A 22,782-nucleotide genomic window follows, 5' to 3' on the forward strand; every position below is an offset into this window, starting at 1 on the left:
TATTTTCCAGTAGAAAAATGAACACAGCCTTAAACTGATTTAATGATTATTTCCTCTCCCAGGGAGTTCTGGGAACTGTAGTTCTGGGGTCTCCAGCAGTTAATTCTTGGCACTCTCATTAAGCTGCAGTTCCCAGGATTTGGGGAGAAGGCAATTAAACTGATGTGTGCAGTATAAGTATGCCTTCGATGGTCATGTGTAACAAGCAGTGTGTATCAAACTATCTTACTAACAAAATTTCAGGTGTGGAAATTGAACTAGCATATAGGGAAGAGCGGAATGCGTACTCATTGCTGTGAGAAATTGTTGTTTTATGAACTGACTTGTATACATTGTTTACTCCGAGCAGAAGTTGCGGCTTAGTTACAGCTAAAGTATTAAAAAAGTAACCTGATGCTTCATCTCTACAAACTGTTCTCTCATCTCATTACAAACTGTTTTGCATACTATGTCCATCTCATTAAACTCTGAAGAAACCATGTATACAGCTATATTTTTGATAGTTCCCTTGAATTGAAGGAGTGTTCTCTGTTTCTTGTCCCATGTGTTGTGCTCTCTGTATTCTCTTTGGTGAAGAGAGGTGTTTTCTAGGGATGTTGGGGTGGGGGGGGGGAGGAAGACTGATCTTCCATTTTGAGTGGAGTAGTTCATCCTGCAGTAGCAAATATGTTTGGATGAACTTACCATTGAGATGGCAAGCAGTTAGTGTTCAGAAATATTCTCAGTGCAAACTGGGTCTTACAAAATAGTGCATTAGGTGTACTTGGAATTGCTGCAGCAGTATTGGAAATGGAATGTCTAGCTGTAAGCATATCTATTGTGTTAAGAAGTATGAACTTTTAGAAGTCTCTTTGAGCTGCTTGTTACTTTTGTTATTGGAAAGTGTTTTTTTTTTTCCTAAACAGGATGATGAGCATATTGTCCTGGAGCCAGGGGATCTGTTTCCTCCCTTTTCTCCTCCACCCTCCCCAAGTGAGGAGGTGAAGAAGGTGCCTCAGAATCCCCAGCAGTATCGACTCTTTTGTGTGACGAGGACTCCAGTGATTGACAATGTCAAGTAAGTTCTATACTACTCTCAATGGTAGGGCAGCCTTTTATCAGAATGTACAGTAGGCTTATTGTAGTAGAATGGATGGGGAATCCATCCAGACCATTCTGTGGTCAGGGTGACCATGGGAATACTGTACATTATTACCATAAACTTTCTGCCGTATAGTCTCAGCTCTCTGCTAGTGGTAAGCTGACGGATTAACCTTGGAATGGAGTGTGCCAATTCTTTCATGCAATAGGTTTGCTGCTGTTATACATTTGGTGTACAGAACTGGGAAGTAAGATAAAAGGATAGTCAACACCTTGACAAAATGTAAGACCATTGGCAAGTGCTATATAACATCAGTTCTCAAACTGTAGGTCCGGGACCCACCAGTGGGCCATGACCAAGTTTTTGGTGGTTTGTGAAACTGAGGGTTGAATAGGCTATGTGTAGCAAGGGTTAAACAAGTTGTTAAGGGGGGGGAGGAACACTGCTACCCAATCACCATTATAACCACACCCTTTGTGATTACCTGAGGATTAGAAGGTGGAATGTTTGTTGTTGCGTAGATATTGCATGTGCACCTTAACAATTTTTCTTCCTGTGTTTCAGGTTGTGTTTGGACAGGGCTTTGTTGCGTCCTGTGACTGCTCTTGATAATGAGAGATTCACAGTACAGTCAGTGATGCTCAAGTTTGCTGTTCCTATTGTGCTTGTAAGTCCTGTTGTGGGAAGGTGATAAAGGGACTTCATCAGCTCTATGTTTTTTGTACACTTGAAACATTCAGTTTTGATCACTCAGTGGTTCCTAAACTGGTGGGTCGTGACCCATCAGATGGGGAAGGCCCTCTGTCTGCCCCCTTAAGGGGCAGAGTGGAGATAAGGCAGCAATGCAATTGACAGCTTTACACCGCTGCTGTAGACTGAAGGGCGTGTTTTCAACTTACCAGGAGCAGTGCTGGCCTCCGGGAGAGGGGGGGTATGGGAATCCTACAGGTACCTAAGGCACAGAATGCTAAAAAAAGGTTATTACAATCTACTTCCGGTTTTGTGATCGCATATTGGGTTGCAATTGCTTCTTTATAGCATTCTGCTAATTGTGGAGCTCTATAACGTTACGTTGTTGTTTTTTAACTTTTCAAGGACTAGTTATGTTAGGCAGCTTTCTAATACTGTTGTCTCTACTTAAATGGCAGATTGGCTTCCTGGTCACCAATGCCATGCGTTTTATTTTCAAAGCTCCTGGAGTAGTGTCTTGGCAATATACTCTTCTTCAGCTTCAGGTAAAGCCCACCCCTACTTTTAATCCTTGCTGTTTTTTTCTGATTGAAGTTAGTTCTTTATTGGAAAACTCACATACCTTCTGTCATTTGCTATGAAGACTGTATTTTGTTATATGTGCTTTATGCAAATTCATACAGAAAAACAACTACGGTCTGTAGTATGCATGTGACATTTACTAATTTAATGCTCACCCACCAAGAAACATATGTGGTCTGTCTTTAAAGCTGTTCAGTGTGAGTCAGAATCTTAGCTCCTTTTTTGGGTTATAGTCACAATTATCCTCTGCTACCGAGGTGTTCAGAGTTGGCCTATTTCCAGAATCGTAGCTGCTCTTTGACGTCCAGATGACGGTTGTGGTGAGAAGTGTCCTTTTCCATTTTCCATTAATATGGAAATTATAGGCAACTTTTTTTCTTTCATTTAAAAGCACCTGACTGGGTTTGTAGGTAGTCAGCACTCTAATTTAGAACCTGATCTGTAGCCCTGATGACATGTAACCCATATGCTTGGGGCTGGGATCATGGTAGAGATGGGATTGCCGTTCCTTTCTAAACAGAATAGGTGGGTTGATCCATGAAGCAGAGCAACCATTGCATGGAAATAGCTGTGGTTACCATCTTCTACCTCTTTGTCTTTCCTCTAACCACCCCCCCCCCATAGGAGGTGTCTCTTCAATGAGATCCTTTCTGTTCATGTGCTCTTGCCAATATTTGTTTATTTAAATGGCCCACCCTTCCCTCTGAATGAAGGGAACACTCAAGGCAGCCTATAATGTAGAGAAAAAGCTATAAAATGCAAGAACAGGATTGAAATATAAAGTGCAATGATAGTCAAGAATCATGAAAAAAAAATCTAAAAAATATGAAATACAACCTCAGAACCCAAAAGCCTGTTCAGATACCCTCAGATGTCCATGCCTGTGTGAACTGCAAGGAAAATTCCTGAAGTGCACTCTAGTTGGATGTACTTGATGGTAATTTGAATCCTTCAGCTAGTGCAGAATGTCAAAATCTTTTGAACACTGGCTGCAGGGACAAAACATATGTTGTCCTTGCTCTGCTTTTTTGATTCCCACTGATCTTTTTCCCCTTCTTTTTTTGTACCTGTGTAAGGAGGCCGCACAACATTTTCAGTTGCGCATAGTGTTTGTACTAACTGATGAATGGGTATGGCTTTACAGGTCAATGGCGTCCTGCCCATTCTCCCACTGCTCTTTCCTGTTCTGTGGATTCTTGCAACTGCCTTTGGTGAAGCCAGAGTCCTGGCCCAGATGAGCAAGACTTCACCCACCTCTCTGGTAGGTATTCAGCAATAAGGTATTGGCTGGAGGAGATGGGGAGAGAGGATGGTCTGAACAGAGGAAAGCACTGTGGACCATTGGCTCAGGAAAGAAATCAACAAGTACCTTCTACAACTTTTTTTCAATCATTTCCCCTGTGAATCTTTTGTAATTGGATCAGTCGTGGATACAGAAATTGCTGGCAGGGGTGAGGAGGTAGGAAACAAAACTAAAGCAGATCATGATAGTGGAGTATGATAATGTGCAAAATAGGAATGATATAAGAATCTAGTGCTTCAGGTGTCAGTCTTGTACTTCAGCTGTTATGAGCTTTTCTAAAGGCTTAAGTAAAGCCTTTGGTAAAGTACTACCCAGTAAGTAAAGTGCTACCCACCAGTAGCATTTGGACTCTATCTTCTGAGTCTACTGGAAATGTTTTGCAACAGTAATCAAAAATCTGTAAATGTGTTATCTTAGAATCTGTGGGGCCCAAGAATAATAGGAATTGCTTTTTGTCCTGTGGTAGAAGGGGGGAAGGCAGACAATGCCATCTGTCAGTTTATTCTTGTCACAATGGTTGGTCCAGTTGTTGCCTGTCCTCTTCTCCTTCACTTTCCCTTCCTTGCTTGCTGTAAGTATGTGGTGGTTAATTTCTGTACTCCCTTGTGATCCTTATTACCAACACCTCTACCCTCCCTTTCACCCAAGCTCATATTCTCATTCGTTTTCACTTTTGCTTTCTTTATCTTAATGCCCACAAAATCCTGCCAGTTCTTGCTCCATGCTTAGAAAAGGTTGTACCTCAGGTGTGGTTCTGCATCTTTGTTTTTGCTGCCAAACATGTACGTTTGTGTTTTTGGCCAGTACCATCTTGATTAGAGTAGCATCCTCTATTGCCTCCCTTTTCCTCCAGATCCAGTTGGGAATACACCAGTTATGATAGTCTCTTCTGGCTTTTTGGATCATATTGCTTGTAACCTGGTCTTTGCCTAACTTTCCGTTCATCTTTGATCCAGTTTTGATCATTTATTATCTCACTCTGCATGATTCCCCTCCTCAAACCCCTCATGTTCGTTTTGCCTTTCCTTCCAAGATTCCTTCTCGCACCTTCCTCTGGCCACCTTTGTGCTTGATGTTTCCCCCACCCCCCACTTTCTGAATTGGCCATTTTAAAGAATCATTTAAGTTTAGGTAAAGTACCTATTTCTGGTCAAAAGTTGTTTTCTTCTACATCTAGATATCAATCCAAGAAGGATTCAAGTTTCTTTCATGGATTCTGTCTCTGTAAAACATTCAAAATTAGGACGCTGGTTCCATTTGTGTTCTAGTTCTTGAGTTGCCAACCAGTATCCAAGGTGGCACTCTGGATTCTGATCAGGTACAGGTGCAGGAGTGCAGAGTCCCTTTCTCATCCATGTCTCCCACTAATGAACAGTGTATTTTTCAGAGGGGTGTTCCTCATGCATCATTTCTAAACACTTTTATAGTAACCAATCTGTTCTCTTGCTGCAGCTGGCTAAGTTCTCAGAGGACACACTCAGCAGCTACACAGAGATGGTATCTTCCCAGGTACTATTTTATTAACCAGTCTTATGTCCTGTTCTGGTGTCGTTGCACAATGCCATAAGATCCTCTCCTCCTCTATCTTTGTGATCTGCTTGCCCCTCATGCTTATTTTGCTGGTGTCTCTTGGCTGTTGGCGCTATCCTTTGCTGCTCTGTTATGCTCCGCATGCCAGTTGCACAACTTTCTCAATGTTCTTCCTTGTCAAGGATGTTCACAGTACTCTGTTTCCTTTTGATTATCTGAGCTGTGAACTGAAGAAGCATGTAACTTTAACACTGTGGTTACCTAGACTTTTTTTTCTTGTTCGTTTAAGTGAACACTATTTCAGATTAGATATTGCTGCTTGTCTTTCTGTTTTGCAATAACTGGCTAAGAGATTGGTAAGTACTGGGGGGTTGGACTAGAATGCAATATTTTAGTTTAAGATATCAAAATCAAATTATGACAACTAGGAACTTTGAGAAAAAGAAGATTGTGTTTGTGTGCTTCTTTGAAATCACAGAGGAAAACAGGAAATGTCTGCATCTCTCCAGGAGTCTGTTGTAAAAAGCCTGTCTCACTAGTTATCTGCGGATAACCCCTTTATTTTGCCTGCAGATGATACCCTTCTTTGCAGTCACTCTCTCTTAGACTTCATCATAATTCTTAACAGTCAAGAATAAAGTCACATAAAGTCTTGACTTAAAGTCAAGAAGACAAGTTTTTTTTGCATCCCCTGCCCCTGTTAAAAAAAACACATAGAGACAAATAAATGCCCAGCAGCGCTTTTGGCTTTCTATGATCAGGATCAAGAAGCCTTATGGGTTGCCCATTTAAGCCTGTAGTGTTTGCACAAAGGATGAGGTACAAAATTATGCTGGTGAAGTTGATCCTGATTACTTTATCCCAAACTACTGAAGCAATGGAGAGCTTGCCAATGCCAGGCATTCAACAGTATTTTGTCACCTTCTTCTAAAATATGTGAGTATAAAATATTTGTATATTCAATCAAAACAGAGTGGTTCCTCTACATCTTCTATTATGTCTAAACATGACTTTCTACAGGGTCTTTTCCCTTTTGGAACTACTGGAACTTTTTCAGTTTCTTAAAGCAAGAACGTCTCAGTCCCTTCTGTGGGCTGGTGGTATCCTGTCTCTGTCCTCCAGTGTTTAAATGCAAGAGTTGTGTAGATAAATGATGGGGTAACAAATTATCACTAGTTGCTGGTGTTGGGATCCAATATTTAAATGAGTTATTCTATGTTAACTTTCGATCACTTTGCCATACCAGGATCCTTTACCCTGTGGGAAGCAAATGGGGGAGTCCATTTGTGCTGTGTTTTCCATTCAGAATTGTTTCTTAGCCTTGCTTCTGCTGCTTATTAGTAAATAAAATACATGGCCCATTGGTCTGAAGTGAAATGTGAGCCATTTTCTGTGGTTTTTGGTGCACAAGAGAGTGACCAGTCACTCGGTTGCCAACTCTTTGACTCAACCAGTCCTTTCTTATACTAGAGACCAACTCAATAACCAATGCATTAAGTTGACCTTGGTGAATTGTTTGGTGTGCTTCTTGCCTGCAATTTCTTTCTTTAAATTAAATCAGAATTGTCCACTCTCCTCTGCATTTCTTACAATCCCAGACCAGTAAATCTACTTCCAACATCTACTTAAAACAAACCAACAAAAAACAGAAAGGAAGGTACATTTCATTCACAAGTTTGGTTGTTAACTTTTTTTATACTCCTCCTACCAATGAAACCACAATAAAATCCATTAATTATACCTTAATAAATCACATCCTGCCCCACTTGCATTTTTCAGAAAGTTATAATGATCCTAGCAAGTGGATCATTTTCCTAAATTTCTTGTTTGCATCAAGTGGGCTGTACTCTCTTCCTTTTTTTGGAACTGTCAGTAATGAACTTTATCTCTGCTCTCTCACCTTGCCATATTACATTCACCTGAACTACTCTGTGCCTCTTCTTCTTCACTTGGTGTGTCCCTATTTGTCAATTTCTTTGACTTTTTCTGGCAGGAAATGATAAGGTGTATCTGGAGCCACTTTTTGCGGGTTCTGAAGGGCAGGTCGCCAACTCTCACCTTCACCTCTAGTTTGCTTCACAGCCTGGGTTCTGTCACAGTAAGTATGATTTTAAGGAGAGATCTAATAATGAGCCTCCTGCTTCCCTAGGTGACTTAAGTAATGTGTTCAGACTGATCTGCCATCTACAGTGCAGGAAGCTGGATGGATGGATTGCTAAATCCAAGCAACTAACAATACTGGATGACTTCTTTACACTCTTGGGACACCCTGAGACTTACTCTCCCAAGTATCTACTGCAGGAGCTGGCATTCTGCCTATTATTTGCGGCACATCTCACCCACCCCACCCCTCGCATACCTATTATTGCAAATCTGCAGTGGGCTTCAATAGGTTTTTGCCGTCTTCTGGAGACTGATGTTTAAGGAACAGCCTGGGAAAGTCCATGGGGGTGGGTTATATAGGATGCCTAAAAGTCATATTCTGCTTCCTTCAACCATAGTTCCTCTTTCCCTTAGTTTTGGGTAATGCTTGCCACCTAACAATGAGTCTCTTAGTTTAAAAATGTCTTACAGTAATACTTGTGTATTAACCTGCCATTGGAGCCAAAGACATTGTGAAGGTTAGCTCTGTAGTTGCAGTAAGGTAGAGATCTCCCTAGAGATGTGAAGACTGTTTGGGTTAAAAACCTCTTCTGCCTTCTGTTCGTGCTTCGTAGTTGAGGTGAGATGCCTGATGTTCATCTATCTTGCCAGTAGTTCATTATATATCTCTGGGGTGTTGTGGGATGTCTTGGGCCTGTTTAGGTGCTTTGCTGTGTGGATAAGCAAGGAATTCTGTCCTGGCCTAATCCCAGTCCAGAAACAGTTTTGTTCTTTAGCGGCAAGATGGAACCTCCTCATAGCAGCCATGAAGACCTGACAGATGATCTCTCCACGCGCTCCTTCTGCCACCCAGAAATGGATGAAGAGGTGAGAGTCAATCCCTTGGGTCATAGGATGCTTTGTGAAGACTCTCGGAATTCTCTCCTAATCTAGCCCCCACCCCCGCCCTCGTTTCTGGTGCAAGAAAAAGCTAAGAAAATACTGCCAGTAGATGCTTCAAATATCTGCAGCTAGAATAACAAGAGTTCTCTGACACTTTATAGAGAAACTTGTCATTTTGTGGCACAAGTTTTTGTGCACTAGAGTCTTTGGGATCACTTCATTCAATGCATGAAGTGTAACCCTTTGTACTGACAGAGGAAATAAATCATAAATGGTGGGACCGGTGGTGATGACCCCACCTTCCTTACTTTGCTGTGCAGCTTTGCTGTTAATGCTGGCAGTAGAAGAAAAATCCTTGGTTCTGATTTAAAAATGAACCTACCTTAAGAACTGCTAGCTAGACAATAGGTTATGGGTTTGTTTTTTGTTTGGTAGAGTCTGCTTGGATTTAAAAGCATATGCAGAGTTTTTTTATGGGTGGGATGGGGAGAGAGTTGTGAACTTTTCATTTAAAAAGGACTTTCTATAGTGGGTAGGGAAAAAAGAACTTCCTTTTTCCCTGGGAAAACATAGTTGTTTCTGTTGCCATGAGGCTGGTAAAGAACACAGTTCTCTTTCCTTTCAGCTCGTGTTTCTCTCCTTACCTGTTCTTATGGTGTTTTACAGCCCCACGAAAGGGATGCTTTGCTCTCGGGGCCTTTGTCAGACATGGTTCGCATCGCCAATGAGCAAGATAGGACCGAGTGGTCTGCCAGCAATACCCCAAAGTCTTCTGACCCTCATATCCACAAGAAAGCTACTGGGCGCAGTAAGCACCCTTCGGGATCCAACGTAAGCTTCAGTAAGGACACTGAGGGAGGAGAGGAAGACTCAATGCAGGTAGGATATGGACAGAATTGCAAATAACAAGGGGAGCCAATAGCAGCAGCCCTTGAATTACTAATTACTCAGTTCAGTCCTGGACTATCCTTATAGGACAGCAAGAACTGGAACTTAAAGCCAGTGTGAGTTACAGTGAGGGGGGGCATGGCTAACTGGCCTCTTCCCTCCTATCTGAATACAACATGCCTGGGTTTAGAGCCCCTGACGAGAGCTTTAAGCTCCTGTGGTTTTATAAAATGTAATTCTCTGACATATGGTAGTATGAAATTTACTGTGAGTTGCATGTTCTACAAGCACAAGGACCCAAACCACAGGACCACAACTCTTTTTCCGTACTGTTTTTACAGATAGTTAACAGTGGCTGCCAAATAGAAAACTTGCATAGTTTTCAGTTGAAAACTACCAATTGGCAGTCACTGGTTGATTGCATTCTTTAAACAAAACTGTACCAGTTACTATAGGTTTTTAAAATCTATTTTAATATAATCTAGAAGCAGTTTCTCCCCATGCCTTTGCACCCAATTTAATGCTTTGCTTTTCTAGAGAAACAGGACACTAGCAGAGCCTTCTGCTTAGCGAAATAAAGGAATCGGCTGGTGCAACCATGCGATGTGAAAACAATTAATTCCCCCCCTTTTTAATTTTCTGCACCTTCTATTTTTTGTCACGTTTTCAAATAGTTTTCAGTAATTTCAAGAGCTAGGAAATTACTTTGTAAAATGTAAGGAAAGATGCTTCAGGTTACTCATTATTCCAGTGGCTGCCCAGAGCTTTTTAAGGGCTGTATGTAGCTAATGGGTTTTATGTTAAGCATCCCTGATTTATGAACTCTTCCCCTCACTCCTACTTAAGAGAGAGAGTGGCTAGCATCTCAGCTCTACATTCTAGCACTGCACTCATGTAGCTAGAATAATGAGCTGCAGTCACTACCCGCTGTATATTCCCCTGGATCTCAGTAGACTTAACCTGACATTTCTTTTATGTTGAGCCAGGTTGAGGGTGACAGCGAGGGGCTGGCCTGTGAGGCCGAAGACTTTGTGTGCGATTATCACTTGGAAATGCTTAGCCTGTCACAGAACCAGCAGAATCCCTCCTGCATCCAGTTTGATGATTCCAACTGGCAGATGCATTTAACCTCTCTGAAGCCCCTGGGCTTGAATGTGCTGCTCAACCTGTGCAATGCAAGTGTGACGGAGCGCCTGTGCCGCTTCTCGGACCACCTCTGCAACATCGCCTTGCAGGAGACGCACAATGCTGTATTGCCTGTCCACGTGCCTTGGGGGCTCTGTGAGCTTGCTCGGCTTATAGGTAAGAAGGCTTAAAGACTGACGGGTCTGCTTGGAAAGAAGGGATTGCATTCCATTGTAAACTCAGTGCGTCATTTAGATACTGAATATTCAAAAAGCTTTCCTCGCCTTCTGCTAACAAGCCTGAATGTTTCCTTTGAAAGTTTTCTTTTGAGTGACATTCCTTGATATTTTCATGGGGGTTGCTGAGTATGTAACAGCTATAAGAAAAAAACCATGGACAGGGTGTAGTGCCATATGTTCAGTTGTGAGGTGGTTTTAGGATGCCAACAGCTATAGGAGGATGGTGGATCGGCAAGGAGGCCTAGTGGGAATATAGCGGGATATAAGTTTGTGAGTAAATAAAACTATTAAAACATTTTTTCCAGGCTTTACACCTGGTGCCAAAGAACTTTTCAAGCAGGAAAACTACCTAGCCCTTTACCGTCTGCCGTCAGATGAGATGGTGAAAGAGATGCTGCTCGGAAAACTCTCATTCATCACCAAGAGGAGGCCACCCTTGAGTCATATGATCTGCCTTTTTGTTAAAGACACCACTACCAGTAAGGGTACTGATTTGACTGGCATTTGTCTAGTGCATGATTGGAGGTGTTTGTATCGAGTACAGTCTCTGTGACTAGTTTGGCTAGCTACCTACTGGTTGAAAGAGGTCTTTATATGTTCTTTATATGTGTATGTATAAAGATTGAAGGCCTTTATATGCACTCCCTAAAGGGTGAACTAGGAGTGTGGGTTCTAAAAAACAAAAGAGACTTTGTTCTTAGAATAAAACCAATAATGGCCCAAGTGAAGTACCCTAGGAGAGGTGCTGCTTCTCAATAGTTACTTGGCTGTTACGGAATTCTGGGGATTGTTCCATTTGATGTCTAGAGCCCATGGCATTCCAAGCTGTTGCATGCATTGCGGGTCTGCTTTCTGGGGGAACGTGTTGCATTGGCTGATTCATTACAGTTCTTTCTGCTTCTTGGTTAAAACACCCAATTCTGTGTGAGAGAGTTCTACGGTTGCCTTGCCATTTTTCCAGGCTATGTGAAGGAAGTGACCAGATGTGGGAAATACTTAGGATGATGGAGTTCACTTCATTGTAGTTTTATTACTATTTGTTTCTAAGAGTTGCGCCCCTGAACTGAGAGTGATTGAACAGTGACGATGTAGGTACAATTGCAGTGTGTCCCGATCGCATAACAGCATGACCCATAGATGGGTGGGGTTATGCAGGTAGGCAGAGTTAACAGGAATACACTTTCTGGTCCTAGAAAGCTACTGCTTGTCTTCTTCCCTTAGGAGCATGGGGACCTCTATCTGAAGGCAGTGACCATGTTTGAGGAATAACAATGAGACTTCCTCTGGGCTGGGTTTAGGCATCCTTTCCTTACCTCAGCATCAGCATTGTCTGACAGCTGCCATTGATGTAGTGAAGAGGCAGTCTTATGGGCTCTGTTGATGTATGGGCTTTCTTTACCTGACTCTGAATGTAAGGAATTTTGTCTCCAAGATGTCTCAAAGAATAAACTCAAGTGCTGTTCCCATGGATGCTCTGGGAACATGTGTACGCCGGTATATATGTGCTCTCCCAATATATGTGTTTTTTGTACCTGACCATTGATCATAGTGCATGCAGCTAGGAACAAAGAAGGGGGATAGTGAAAGACTTCATACTTGAAATGCTGAACAACAAAGAGTTTGAGAGGAAAATACAGTTGGCAAGAGTGAGGGGAAATATAACAGGATATTAATTGTTTAATTATTTCCCCTCACCCTTGCAAACTATATACAGTCACACAATGGTGCCATGTATGGACTGCTGTGGGTAGAGAGAGCTAAATAAGCCAGTCAGTCTGATTCACTATGGGGTGGGGTGGGGTCTCAATGCGTGGATGAGATGGTGGTGTAGGGAGGAGGGGTTTAGATTCGTTAGGCACTGGGGAACTTTTTGGGACAAGCGGGGCCTGTACAAGAGGGACGGGCTCCACTTGAACCAGAATGGAACCAGACTGCTGGCGCATAACATTAAAAAGGTGGCAGAGCAGCTTTTAAACTGATCCCTGGGGGAAGGCTGACAGGAGCCGAGGGGCATCTGGTTCGGGACTCCTCATCCCTATGGGATGAGGATGGGGAGGTTAGAGAACAACAAGACAAAGGCAGAGTAGGAGAAGAAATTGGGAAAGGTAGCGTGATGGGATGTGATAGACAGTTTGGCACAATGAGAGGATGTGGGGACAAAGGAGCGAATAAGCAGCGCATCCTGGGGCATTCCGTGTACAAATGCTTTTATGCGAATGCCCGAAGTCTACGAGCAAAGGTGGGAGAACTGGAATGTCTGGTGACAAGGGAAAACATTGACATAGTGGGCATAACGGAAACCTGGTGGAATGCGGAGAATCAGTGGGATACCGCAATCCCGGGCTATAAACTCTACAGGAGGGACAGGCAGGGGCGTGTTGGAGGTGGGGTGGCCATTTATGTTAAGGAAGGGATAGAATCCAGCAAAGTAGAGATTGAAGGTGGGTCCGACTCCACCGTAGAATCTCTGTGGGTTAAATTACCAGGCTTGTGCAGCGATGTAATACTGGGGGCGTGCTATCGTCCTCCAGACCAGAAATCGGATGGGGACCTTGAAATGAGGAAACAGATCAGGGAGGTGACAAGGAGGGACAGGGTTGTAATCATGGGGGACTTCAATTATCCTCATATTGACTGGGTCAATTTGTGTTCTGGTCACGATAAGGAAACCGGATTTCTTGACGTGCTAAATGACTGTGGCTTAGAGCAGCTAGTCACGGAGCCCACCAGAGGACAGTTGACTCTGGATTTAATATTGTGCGGTATGCAGGACCTGGTTAGAGATGTAAACGTTACTGAGCCATTGGGGAACAGTGATCATGCTGCGAGCCGTTTCGACATGCATGTTGGGGGAAGAATACCAGGCAAATCTCTAACAAAAACCCTTGACTTCCGACGGGCGGATTTTCCTCAAATGAGGAGGCTGGTTAGAAGGAGGTTGAAAGGGAGGGTAAAAAGAGTCCAATCTCTCCAGAGTGCATGGAGGCTGCTTAAAACAACAGTAATAGAGGCCCAGCAGAGGTGTATACCGCAAAGAAAGAAGGGTTCCACTAAATCCAGGAACCAGCCAAGTTAGAGAGGCTGTGAAGGGCAAGGAAGCTTCCTTCCGTAAATGGAAGTCTTGCCCTAATGAGGAGAATAAAAAGGAACATAAACTGTGGCAAAAGAAATGTAAGAAGGTGATACGGGAGGCCAAGTGAGACTATGAGGAACGCATGGCCAGCAACATTAAGGGGAATAATAAAAGCTTCTTCAAATATGTTAGAAGCAGGAAACCCGCCAGAGAAGCGGTTGGCCCTCTGGATGGTGAGGAAGGGAAAGGGGAGATAAAAGGAGACTTAGAGATGGCAGAGAAATTAAATGAGTTCTTTGCATCTGTCTTCATGGCAGAGGACCTCGGGGAGATACTGCTGCCCGAACGGCCCCTCCTGACCGAGGAGTTAAGTCAGATAGAGGTTAAAAGAGAAGATGTTTCAGACCTCATTGATAAATTAAAGATCAATAAGTCACCGGGCCCTGATGGCATCCACCCAAGAGTTATTAAGGAATTGAAGAATGAAGTTGCAGATCTCTTGACTAAGGTATGCAACTTGTCCCTCAAAACGGCCACGGTGCCAGAAGATTGGAGGATAGCAAATGTCACGCCTATTTTTAAAAAGGGAAAGAGGGGGGACCCGGGAAATTATAGGCCGGTCAGCCTAACATCCATACCGGGTAAGATGGTGGAATGCCTCATCAAAGATAGGATCTCAAAACACATAGACGAACAGGCCTTGCTGAGGGAGAGTCAGCATGGCTTCTGTAAGGGTAAGTCTCGCCTCACGAACCTTATAAAATTCTTTGAAAAGGTCAACAGGCATGTGGATGCGGGAGAACCCGTGGACATTATATATCTGGACTTTCAGAAGGCGTTTGACACGGTCCCTCACCAAAGGCTACTGAAAAAACTCCACAGTCAGGGAATTAGAGGACAGGTCCTCTCATGGATTGAGAACTGGTTGGAGGCCAGGAAGCAGAGAGTGGGTGTCAATGGGCAATTTTCACAATGGAGAGAGGTGAAAAGTGGTGTGCCCCAAGGATCTGTCCTGGGACCGGTGCTTTTCAACCTCTTCATAAATGATCTGGAGACAGGGTTGAGCAGTGAAGTGGCTAAGTTTGCAGACGACACCAAACTTTTCCGAGTGGTAAAGACTAGAAGTGATTGTGAGGAGCTCCAGAAGGATCTCTCCAGACTGGCAGAATGGGCAGCAAAATGGCAGATGCGCTTCAATGTCAGTAAGCAAAAAATCAAAACTTTAGATATAGGCTGATGGGTTCTGAGCTGTCTGTGACAGATCAGGAGAGAGATCTTGGGGTGGTGGTGGACAGGTCGATGAAAGTGTCGACCTAATGTGTGGCGGCAGTGAAGAAGGCCAATTCTATGCTTGGGATCATTAGGAAGGGTATTGAGAACAAAACGGCTAGTATTATAATGCCGTTGTACAAATCTATGGTAAGGCCACACCTGGAGTATTGTGTCCAGTTCTGGTCGCTGCATCTCAAAAAAGACGTAGTGGAAATGGAAAAGGTGCAAAAGAGAGCGACTAAGATGATTATGGGGCTGGGGCACCTTCCTTATGAGGAAAGGCTACGGCATTTGGGCCTCTTCAGCCTAGAAAAGAGACGCCTGAGGGGGGACATGATTGAGACATACAAAATTATGCAGGGGATGGACAGAGTGGATAGGGAGATGCTCTTTACACTCTCACATAATACCAGAACCAGGGGACATCCACTAAAATTGAGCGTTGGGCGGGTTAGGACAGACAAAAGAAAATATTTCTTTACTCAGCGTGTGGTTGGTCTGTGGAACTCCTTGCCACAGGATGTGGTGCTGGCATCTAGCCTAGACGCCTTTAAAAGGGGATTGGACAAGTTTCTGGAGGAAAAATCCAATATGGGGTACAAGCCATGATGTGTATGTGCAACCTCCTGATTTTAGAAATGGGTTATGTCAGAATGCCAGATGCAAGGGAGGGCACCAGGATGAGGTTTCTTGTTATCTGGTGTGCTCCCTGGGGCATTTGGTGGGCCGCTGTGAGATACAGGAAGCTGGACTAGATGGGCCTATGGCCTGATCCAGTGGGGCTGTTCTTATGTTCTTATGTGGAAGGATTAGAGGACAGCCTATTGGTAAGGATAAGAGCCTATGGGGTGGTGGAGATGGGCAGGGAGAAAACAAGAGGAGGTGGAATAGGGACATCACCAGGCAGGGTGGGGGGGGGGAGAGAAACAGTTTCAAGGCTTGTGTTACCACATGTGAGAAACTGAAGATGGAGTAAGAGCAAAGTATACCTGTCCTTAGTCTGGTGAACAGGGACCAGAGTTGATTCAAGGAAGCATTGGACACCTTGAGGATTGCTAAGTTGAATTCCCAGTGATGGCCGGTCTTGACAAGGCAGTGATTTCTCATGGAGAAGAACCAACACAATCCCACAAAGTCCTTTCTGGAGAGGATCAGGATTGACACATGTCCTGGATCTTGTAACAGATACTAGATAAGGGTGACCAGGCATGAACACCTTGATTTCAGCTTAGGAAAAAGGACAGGGGAGGAGGGAGTCCTCACTAGATCTAGTGATTTCAGCTCAAAAACTGATTTTAGCAGTGATTCAGCTTGGGGTGCTTAATGCTGCACCAGTGTGTGAAACCTGTGAGGGAGGCATATGCTTTGGCTGTAAAAGCCAGGGATTTTGTAGGGCTCCTGAGAATTTAAAAGGGAACATTCAGATAGTTTCGGACAGGGGTCTCCAGACTTTTTGGCCAGAGGGCCGCATCAAATATCTGGTGTGGTGTGGAGGGCTGGGAAAAAAATTTAAATATAAAATTTAAATAAATAAATTAGAGATGGAACTTAGATGAGTGAATAAATGAATGAATGGGCTCATTCATTCAACCCCTCTGGCCCTCAGAACACCCTCCAGACACAATCAGAGCACAGTTCTGGTCATGTTCAGTTGAGTGGGCCGGTGGCTTTCAGGGGACAAGAGGTTGGCCGCGGGCCAGAAAGAGACTTGCTGTGGGCTGCATCTGGCCCCCAGGCCGGGGTTTGGAGACCCCTGGGTTAGGAAAACAGGACTGGTCAAAGAAGGAGGGCATTGCCTCCTAAGGTGAACCAGAGAGAAGTCTTCACCTAGTGTTGAATTCCAAAGGGTTTTGATACCTTAGAGGAGGTGACGTCGCCCTATACTGTCTCCCGGCAGTGTGCCCTCTTTTGCCATAACTTGTCCTCCCCTTGCATTTAGCTTTTAAAGGACAGCTGCCTCCGCTCCCTTGCCTTGTAGAAAGTAGGAGAGAAAGAAGCAAAACTGGCTTCTGCTTGATCTTTTGTTCTGTGAATCTGGTTGGAATCGGTGGGGAGGGGGGACAGCAGAAGGGCGAAGCCCTTCAGGATAGCTAAGAGTGAAAGAGGAGAGGATTGGGGCAGTGGCAGCCCCCTTTGTGCTAATGGAGTCTTGGAAGGGGTCCCAAACTGTTAAGCGTCCCCCTCCTCCATCCTGCCACTTATGTACTGGTAGCCCCTTTGTTAGTGCTTTGAGGTACCAGTGGCACCTCAAAGGCAGGGAGAAGCCCCTCTCCATGTGACGTGGTCAATGACACAATCCTGTGCATGTCCACTCAGAAATAAATCACATGGTTTCAGTGGGGCTTACTCCTAGAAGGGTGGGGCACGAGCAAGATTGAGATGGCAGAGGAGGATGCTGACAGGTAATCGCCAAGTCTCTCCAGTGCCGTGTGGAGTCAGCTTAATCTCTTCTTACATTCTTGTTACATAAAAATATTATTTTTGAATTGAAACCTCTTTGTCTGCTTTTCTGAGCATGAACGTGAAGCAGTGTGGGGCCGCTGCCTGTGCCTGTTTTGGGGTACTTTCCCTAAGCAAGCCCCAAGAACCTGCTTGGGGCATGTTCTCACACAAGTAGGTCAGCCCTTCTATGCAGCTGCAAGGGAAGAAACCAGAACTCCTGCTCAATGCTGAGTGTGCTTACAGGCATTCATGTCCAAGTAATCTCTGTGGACATGCTGAGGACTGCTACCTGAATGCCTGGGGCACCCAGTAAACAAAAAACACATGAATCCCGTTGCCCTGCCCTAACCTGCCGTATCCCCCTGCATGACCAGAACCTTTACTGCCCTCAGAAGACCAAACCCTCAGGGGGAAGCTCCTAACACTTTTACCTAGCAAGTGCTGCTGAGGGATGTGCAGACACAGGGAGTCTGCCGAAGGATGATTGGTAGAGCCAGAGAAGGGACTGGGGTGACCTTTTCCACTCAAGGACGCCCTGGACGAGAGTGGGCAGAAGCACATTGTCCCAGGGAATAACCGCATATTTGGTCTGGCCTTAAACAAGCAAACCTTAAACTAGTCTTTAAAAGTCCTACCTTCTAATTTGGCAGAACAAAATTCCTGCTCAGGGAAGCCTGAATTAGGAAGTTTTTATAAACCAGGGTTCTCAAACTTTGTTACTGCAACCTCCTCCCCCAAAATAATATATACATTTACATGGCCTCCCCATGTTGCAGCTAGTCTTCAACCACATTTTGAGGTCCCTTGGGGTAAGACAAATGGTTTTCCTGGCTCGTATTGCCCACGCTTACCGGCACTGGCTTTCTGGGACTTCAGCCCTACTTGGAAATTCCAGGGATTGAACCTAGTTCTTTGGAGGTTTGTGATGCTCTTCCAAGCTACTTGTTACCTCCTGGGGGCCTAACCCACACTTTCAGAACCCCTGCCGTAAGTGCCAGCTCTGCCTGGCCATCTCAGACCAGGTTGGTATCAGGAGCTTCTTGAGGCAAGCGTTTGGTTTCCCAGTCTGTTCACTGGAGCAAGCCATTAAGGAATTGCAAAATTGTGGTCTGGATCCAGTCAGGCAATAGGTTGGGGATCTCCTCCAATTTACTGAAGTGGGAGAAAGAGAGTTAACTCTTTCCTGGGTAGCTCATCTCCGGACAGTGCCTAGTGCTGTGGTTAGCTAGCTGAGATGTGTCAGAGGGAGAGAGAAAACAGGCTATTGAGGTAACAGTGCACAACTGAATTTCACTGTGGCCAGCAGAAACCCTTCAGTATATTTTAGGCCTCTCCTATCATTACCTAGCATAACAAAGGCATTTTGCAAATAGTATCATTATAGGGACCATGGAAGGTAAAAACAAACAAAGAACAGATGTGCCAAAGACCTAATAATCCACTGCAGGACCGGAGGGCTGGTTTTGTCCCTCCCCCCCAGATCGTTGCATCCTTCTGTGACAGCAGGCTTGATAGATGAAGGGATGGTTTTAGCTCCTCCCTCAAATATTTTTATCTTCATATTGTGAAATGTTTCAGGATGGCCTGCAGGCGACGTGGAGTGTTAGAAATCTGTGAAATAAATGAACCTGTCAGCAAGCCGCTTTCAGGTTTGAGATATGGGCCCAATTTTCTCCACCAGGCACTGAGCAGATGCTTTCCCATGGGACAGCTGACATCATCCTTGAGGCCTGCACAGACTTCTGGGATGGCTCCGATATCTATCCGCTGTCTGGCTCTGACAGGTAGGCAGCTTTACTCTTCGCCGGCCCAGGCCTTATAAAATGAATTGCTGGAGAGATTTCTGCTTGACTTATGTGCTTGAGGCATTGTTTGTTTTTCTCCAAAGACAGCTCATGGCTGTGTACAAATGAGAGTGATGAAGCCCCTGCTTGCAGAGGTTCCCTGCAGAGGAAGGTTTAGGCTGTGTATGAAATAGCTTTTCAGCCTCTTGGGAATGATATTGTGGAGCTGTCTTTGCTCTTGGTACAATCCTGCCCTTTTTTTGGTCCTCTTGTGTCAGTATTTGGGGTCAATTGGCTTTGTAGGTTTTTGTAATTATTATTATTTATTATTAAGAATATTTGTATAGTATACTGTTTTTCAGTAAAAAAGAACACACACACACACACACACACACAGAGAATGAATCAAATAAACACTTCAAGCTGTACCCAAACAGTCAAAATTTACTCTCAGAGCTGTGATCTGTGCTGATACCATTGCACGTGGACTCATGATTCCCATTTCCTGACAGGAGTTGCTTTCTCAGGGCCAGCCTTGCCATGAAGCAACCTGAAATATTCATGTGGAGTTGGGATCCTTGGATCCCTCTGGCATGGTGGTGAATGGACAAACCCCCAGCCCATCTGTCCGCCACCCTGCCATTCCACTGGGGCTCTCCTGACTTTCTCATAGCAACTCACAGCAGCGACAGCCCCCTTCTCCCTCCAGTGCTGCTGGAGAGAGAAGACAAAAAGAAAAAAAACAAAACTGCTGTGGCTGCAGATTACTTCTCTCCACCTGGTGCTTATGAAGCAGTTTGGAGTAGGAGATTTGGAACCCACCCCCCTCCCTGTTTACTTACAAGAGTATGTGTGCAGCCTCCCTGCTCTGCACTGCTTCTGTATGCAACAAGCAGCATAGGGGAAGTTGGGTTCCCAGCATGGTTCTCCTACGTAAGTAAGGGGATAAGGGATGGGTGCGTGCCCGCTCATTCACCCACCTGCCCTCCCCCCTCATCTATATAGGGTGCATTTAGGGGGAATGCAAAACGTGTCTCAGTCGCCTTTGTCACCGCCTTTCTGCTCTCAGGAAGAAAGTCTTGGATTTCTACCAGCGTGCCTGTCTTTCGGGTTATTGCTCTGCCTTCTCCTACAAGCCCATGCACTGTGCCTTGTCCTCCCAACTCAATGGCAAGTGCATAGAACTGGTGCAGGTCCCTGGACAAAATGCCATCTTCACATCCTGTGACCTCCCTGGGACCACGCCCATCAAGCAGAGCAGCCGGAGGAACAGCTGGAGTTCTGATGGTATGTACCCACCAAAAAAACTTTGTACCCACCAAAAAAGCAAGCCCAGAGCAACTGAAAAGAGGTTAAAAACAAAACAAACATAAACAAATACAAAGGCTGATGGATGCAAACGTTTTAAAAAGAACTACTGAAATTTCCCCCCCTCCCCTAAATTGGTCTACTCTACTTGATAATAAGATCAACAAAATAATTTAGAACCATTAAGGAAGTTGCCTAATGGAAAATTCTCCATTTACAAAACAAAAGAATGAATATAACGCAACACTTTCTCTTAGTGTACACAGTTGTCCTCCGATGGGAGGTGCAGTGGCTAAACAAGACTCAACTTAGCATGGTTTGCACTGCCCCAGGATTCTGTGTTTTAATTCTGCTTTAAGGTCTCCCCTCATCCCTGGATGATCTGGCAGTTGTGGAAGTATCCTGCTAGTCTTAAATTCTTGACACATCATTTGGGCAAACTGCTTCATCATCACAAAGAAGGTTCATTTGATCCTGTTCCTCCAGTTCACCTTCTCCTCAGCCTGAGTTTGTTTCAGCTAAGCAAGTTTCTTGAGTCTCCTTGCGCAGATCATGAAGGACACATTTGGGTATTTTTTATTATACAATTTGTATATTGGATAGCACTCAAGCCACAGTGCACAAAAAAAGCAACAAAAATGTACAATAGCAGAAAATCAAATATAATGAAACAATTATTATTTAAAATCAAAGCACAAAACAACATCAACAGAGTCGGCAGCACTGACACAAACCCCAAAAAGCTTCAGACAAGACCAACATCATCCAAACCATGGCCCACAGACCAGATCCGGCATGACGCTGCGTCCCTCCCCACTGTGAGCATCGCTTACCTTTCCGCTGCACTGCTCACAAAAAGCCCCTCCATTTTCATTGTGTGACCATTCGGGCAATCACATTTGCCCGGAAATCCGGTTGCGATGCCTGCTGGGACAGTGGGCTACAGAAGTGACTACCCAGAGTATCATGCAATGAAGATGGAGGAGATTCTTTTGAGCGTGGTGGAACGGTCAGTGCCAGTCCGAACAGGGACCTGTTTAGTGCAACACAGCTGTTGCAAATTTGGCAACTGCTTGACTAGATCATAAACCTGGTGGCAGATCCCAGGTGTCCCTGGACTTATGTTAATAAGCCTGCCTTTCACTGCTGACTGACTTATTGTTAGTGTCCTTGAAAATATTCTGCCTTTCCAAGGGGCTCTACTGTGAGCTTTGCTGATTCTGGCTATGACTAATATGACTCCACTAACTTTCGGTACATCTCCTTGGAAACTCTTGTGAGCGCTGTATGGTGAGGTGGAGAGTGGAATCTGTTAAATAACCTCATTTAAAAATAAACAACAGCTTAGATCAGTGGTCCCCAAACTTATCAATGTTGCCACATCATTCATGCTGCAGATGTGGAACTTGGCACCTGGAAGTAATTGGCAATGATGTGAGGACACCATGATGTCACTGCCAATTACTTCTGAATTGTGAGAACACAAAGTAACCCTGAAAATGGTGGTAAGAGGCTCAGTGCAGTGGGTGGCCTTGTTGTGCAGCAAACATCTTGCACATGGAGCTCTGCCCACTGAGCCAAGCCCCTGCTCTGTGATCTTCTGCGTTGTTTTCTTGCTACCCAGTGGCTTGGGCGGTGAGTGTCCTGCTATGCCCCAGCGTGTTCACTGAAAAGTGACTTGCAGTCTGGGAACCACTGCCTTAGATAATGAATAAGTCCCTCTGTGTCTGTGTTTACCTTCTGTGCTATTAGTTGTCCTATCCTGCTTCAGGGAGCTACTGTGAAGTGAATGAAAGCAGGGATTAGAATGAAGTCTGGTTGAGGACAACAGAGAGAGATCTCAGGCTGGTCTACAAATGCAGCAGAATGAGGTGGGAGGCTGCTGAGGGGCTAGGATGGGCTGTGCCACTTCAGATTGCAAGTAGTGGATCACATTTCTCCCTGGAAGTGGAAAACTAGTACAACAGGGGCTGGGCCAGAGCCTTTGCCTCTGTTGTGATCATTTTTGACATGCAAGGAATGTGTTGTGTGGGAGGGCATTTGAAAATGGCACTTTTCCTCTCCTCCCCTACATTCTGGTGTTATGGTCCATTCTACCACCTTGTTCAGCAGCATGTGCAGACCAGGCCTGAGTATTCTAAAGTGGCATTTCTCAACCATTTCTCAAACTTGTACCACGGTGCTACTGGAGGTGGTGTCCAATGGTATGTGTGGAACCCTAGACCCATGCTACTTGGCAGCGAGACTAGCAATGCAATGCAACAATTAGTGATAGGAGGCTTGGGTCAGCAGGCAGTGCTCCAGCACGCACTTTTCATGCACTCAAAAGAGCCCTTCCATCCACCCTGAGCCTCTTACCAGTGTTTGTTGCATCATGTCCGACCTCCCAACCAGAAGTAACTGGTGATGACATCATCTAGTGGTACTGCCAGTGGATATAGGTGAACCGTGTGAAGTGGTATAGTGGGGGTTGGGGGCAA

The 22,782-nt window shown here is 44.7% G+C and overlaps 1 protein-coding gene across 3 annotated transcripts in view; it reads left to right on the forward strand.

Moving 5' to 3' along the window:
* The window catches only part of TMEM94 (transmembrane protein 94), an 85,690-nt gene that overhangs the window by 44,168 nt on the left and 18,740 nt on the right, over positions 1-22,782 (forward strand). For all 3 annotated transcript variants that reach the window (XM_066617314.1, XM_066617312.1, XM_066617315.1), the window contains 12 exons: positions 906-1,057; positions 1,646-1,748; positions 2,230-2,316; positions 3,498-3,614; positions 5,109-5,165; positions 7,180-7,284; positions 7,992-8,156; positions 8,838-9,050; positions 10,046-10,361; positions 10,729-10,902; positions 18,892-18,994; positions 20,064-20,281. In XM_066617314.1, the coding sequence (XP_066473411.1) occupies positions 906-1,057; positions 1,646-1,748; positions 2,230-2,316; positions 3,498-3,614; positions 5,109-5,165; positions 7,180-7,284; positions 7,992-8,156; positions 8,838-9,050; positions 10,046-10,361; positions 10,729-10,902; positions 18,892-18,994; positions 20,064-20,281 (1,810 nt within the window). The remainder of the gene's footprint in view (positions 1-905; positions 1,058-1,645; positions 1,749-2,229; positions 2,317-3,497; positions 3,615-5,108; positions 5,166-7,179; positions 7,285-7,991; positions 8,157-8,837; positions 9,051-10,045; positions 10,362-10,728; positions 10,903-18,891; positions 18,995-20,063; positions 20,282-22,782) is intronic.

This window comes from Tiliqua scincoides, chromosome 2 (assembly GCF_035046505.1).
Source record: "Tiliqua scincoides isolate rTilSci1 chromosome 2, rTilSci1.hap2, whole genome shotgun sequence".
Lineage (NCBI taxonomy): Eukaryota > Metazoa > Chordata > Lepidosauria > Squamata > Scincidae > Tiliqua > Tiliqua scincoides.